At 39.5% G+C, this 3,923-nt stretch overlaps 1 protein-coding gene across 1 annotated transcript; it reads left to right on the top strand.

Annotated features, from left to right (window-relative positions):
- Nucleotides 1–211: 211 nt before the first annotated feature.
- On the top strand, nt 212–3,841 carry LOC119644164 (the record flags this gene model as incomplete). Its single annotated transcript, XM_038043690.1, has 4 exons — nt 212–887; nt 953–1,270; nt 1,342–1,765; nt 2,737–3,841. A coding segment is annotated over exon 4 (755 nt), but the record flags the coding sequence as incomplete, so codon positions are not given.
- Nucleotides 3,842–3,923: the final 82 nt, after the last annotated feature.

Here is a 3,923-nt window from a genome sequence, read left to right as displayed (position 1 = left end):
TCCACTTCTGCGGCGGCCGCGCATGCGCAGAAAACACAGTGGCGCGACGCGAGCCCTGAAGCCATAGGCATCTACCTGGCTAATGCCGCTCCGTTAAAAACAACGGAAAAAACGAACGACTGCGCACCAGCTGATCTTGATGCTAAAAGGAATAAATTGGAAGGAGACCGAGGATGTAAACATATCGACAATTTAAGAAATCAGAGTCAGCTTCTCCGTGCGTCAGAGTGCTCCGCACGTCAGCTCCTCCGCACGTCAAAGTCGTCCGCACATAAGCTTCTCCGTGCGTCAAAGAACTCCGCACGTCGGCTTTTCCGTATATAAGCTTCTTCGTGCGTCAGAGTCCTCCGCATATAAGCTTCTCCGTGCATCAGAGACCTCCGCACATCAGCTTCTCCGCACGTCTGAATCCTCCGCACATAAGCTTCTCCATGCGTCAGAGTCCTCCACACATCAGCTCATCCAAATAACATACATCGTCGAATATCCTAATTGGGACGTTAAACGCAATAAATTTCTGATACAATTATATAATTTAATGCAATGCCCATTACAAAAATTTACTAATGCACATTAACGATATATCAGCGCATGTTAGAGCTAAAGTTTTTACGAATATGGCAACACAGCGTCATAATTAAAAATGCCGGAATTCCTTTTAACTTTCTTCATTTCTATAATTGGTTATATAGCATTAAAACAAACGATATTTCTTGACATCGATGTTTACAATAACATGAAATACCGTCAAGAATTACCATAATGTAGAAGGAAAGGAAGAGCCCTTTTACGAATTGTAATGACCACCGCATCAAAACGTATAAATTAAATACGCTTGCCACCCAAACGTTGAAGTGTTTAAGAAGCGCGGCAGCCAGCAGCAGAAGGTTTGTTTCCGAAAAAAGTGAAATGCGAAGTAAGAATATTTATAACATCCTTCTTTTTTTTACAGCCTGACGAAGATTTTCAGTTATTTGAAATATCGTGGTGTACTGCATGCGAAACCCAAGTGGTCCTTAACGGCCAGCATGGAAAATTAGTTTCTAACGAAGAAGACACCGACACGGGTGAATATCCAAAGAAATTACCAGTAGTGGAAAATAAAGAAGATATTAACGATGAATTCCATGAATTAATTTCGAAAACAGAAAGTCCCCGTAAGCCAAGCAGAACAGAGCTTCTCATAGGTAACATCCTGTTACATCAGTCTGTACCTAAGTTCAAAACCATCATCAATGGCTCTAATGAAGATTATGGATCTAATTTTAATGTAAGTGATCCAATCCATTTGCAAACAAACCAAAAAAAATAAAGTATAATAAAAATAGTATTACGTTTTAGAGCTCCTTTGGGATCATAAAAAAGTACAAAGATAAATAATACACCTTTTTCATCAATACATTTTTTCCGTCGCGGAAGGATTACCATTACTATCTTGTACGTGTTTGAGGTATTAAAGTACATAGATCGCTTTTTGCATAACTTTCCGCACACATAAATATTTTCGTGAAAACTAAGCCTCCTAGAAACAATATTTGTGTAAACGTTACGTCTTTTTGACACACCAGCTACCCCAAAAAGTATTTGGGAAAATTCGTCAGTAAATCATTTATCTGCAGTTGCGGCGGCCGAGTCTACGAAAAAGCAAGAAATGCTTTGTTTTGAAAACCTCAGAGAGTCCACGCCCGTTACCATTGCAACAACAGAGCTCTAGACATCGTCATGCAACCGTAGGCAGCTAATGTACATCCATTTACACCAGATAGTAAGTTTATCGTCTTTATTGTAAAACTGTAATATATAAATTGGTAACGCACATTGTCTCATGGGTTTGATGGCTCACTAAGTTGGTTACTATCATTTGATAAATCGTCTTCGGTAGCCAACTCTACGTCATATTGAAAACCTGTTTTTGTTACATCGATTAACTTATTTGGTTCAAAGCATCTCAAATAAATTCTCTTATGTTTAGCATTTACGGCGGCAAGGTATAATTTACGGCACCGGACACATTCATCCTGCTGCTCTCCCAAAATTTTGAGAAATACAAAATTAAATATATTACACTGAAAAGCCGAATATTGCATATCAATTTACCTTCGTGTGTTTTCAGATGTGCTCGTAGATTGCAGGCTAAAGCAAATTTCTTGTTGCACAACTCCCAAATATGTGGCTTATCACCTGCGGGGGTAAATACGTATACGATACATTTGTCATTATTTATGTTTATCTACATACGTACATATATATCTCTATATATATAGATACAAGTGTGAACGTTTTTTAGACTGGTTTTATATTTTATGATTTCTTTTATCAAAAGAAAAGTTTGAAAACAGTTTTTCATTCACGAGTTGAGATTAATTGATTGTATTTTGCGCAATAGTTTGAATTGATTTTCTAATACATCGTCTATTTGTCTTTTTAGTGAGTAAAGGCGGCTCGTTACCTCTTGCAAGAATTTTCCAGTACTTGTTAATTTTCGAGAAAATCTTTTTTTATATATAGAGCGGAACACGTAAGCATAATTTATTTTCCGTTCCTTTACTTGCTACCCGTCAGGCATTGAGAATCTCAATAACCGATCTTTGCAATTGTTTCCAATTTAATTGGTATAAGTCGACCAAGTGGTTCATCATATATAGATAATAATTTTTATAAATTAACCTAGAATTATTTTACAATGAACGAATATATAAATTGATACATTTGTATTTTTGCATTTGTGTACTTCAGAAATATGAACAGCTCGAAGTGTGTCACAAAAATGTAACATAAGCGAATTAATGTAAACAACGACTGCACACTTTAAGGTCTGGATTATGTAACTTGCGATATTGTTGTCTGAGGTCGAATTCTAGCAAAACAGAAAAACAAAGAAACATGGTTATGCAAATACAAGTGAATGAACAATGCTATGTTAATGAGTGCAAATTCACCCAAACATGTATGTCCAAAGAAAGAATAAAATATTGAATGAAAGTGTATGTACTTAAAACCAAACTATTTATATTTAACTTAATAACAATAATAAATACCATATTTATATTTAATTTTATGTCACTCGTATATGTTTAGATTTAAATATGTCTGTTTTCAATGAAAAATTCCATTGTGTCCTCTCACGACTTCTATGGGACTACCCGAAGTTGTGGCGTCCGCGGGGTCCACAATTCGGCCTGTTCGAGGAACTGGCCGAAAAAGTAAGCCAGGAGATGGAGGAGCAAGTGTCCGCGGAAAAAGTAAAAAGCACATTAAGAGCAATCAGGAACCGTCTGGAACGACTGGATAAAGGATTGTCCGCCTCAATGAAAACTGACGCATACCTATGGTATGCGCGAGAACTTCAATATTGGCGGGCTGTTGAGGTATTGCAGAACGCCGAGTTGATGCAGAAAAAACGACGGCTCGAAGAGAGCCCTGAAACCGTAGGCATCGACCTGGCTGATGCCGCCCCGTTAAAAACAAAGGCAGAAACGAACGACTCCGCTCAAGCTGATTTCGGGTCGTTCAAAGAGGAAGTCATGGAACCAATCCAGGAGGATAACGACGGACCGTCCACTTCTGCGACGGCCGCGCATGCGCTGAAAAAACAGCGGCGCGACGCGAGCCCTGAAGCTGTAGGCATCGACCTGGCTAATGCAGCCCCGTCAAAAACAAAGGCAGAAACGAACCACTGCGCACCAGTTGATTTCGGGTCGTTCAAAGAGGAAGTCATGGAATCAATCCAGGAGGATAGCGACGGGCCATCCACTTCTGCGGCGGCCGCGCATGCGCAGAAAACACAGTGGCGCGACGCGAGCCCTGAAGCCATAGGCATCTACCTGGCTAATGCCGCTCCGTTAAAAACAACGGAAAAAACGAACGACTGCGCACCAGCTGATCTTGATGCTAAAAGGAATAAATTGGAAGGAGACCGAGGA

Source organism: Glossina fuscipes, unplaced genomic scaffold (assembly GCF_014805625.2).
Source record: "Glossina fuscipes isolate IAEA_lab_2018 unplaced genomic scaffold, Yale_Gfus_2 93876, whole genome shotgun sequence".
In the NCBI taxonomy this organism is placed as follows: domain Eukaryota; kingdom Metazoa; phylum Arthropoda; class Insecta; order Diptera; family Glossinidae; genus Glossina; species Glossina fuscipes.
Note: the sequence above shows the minus strand (reverse complement) of the source record. Positions and strands in the feature narration are given on the sequence as shown.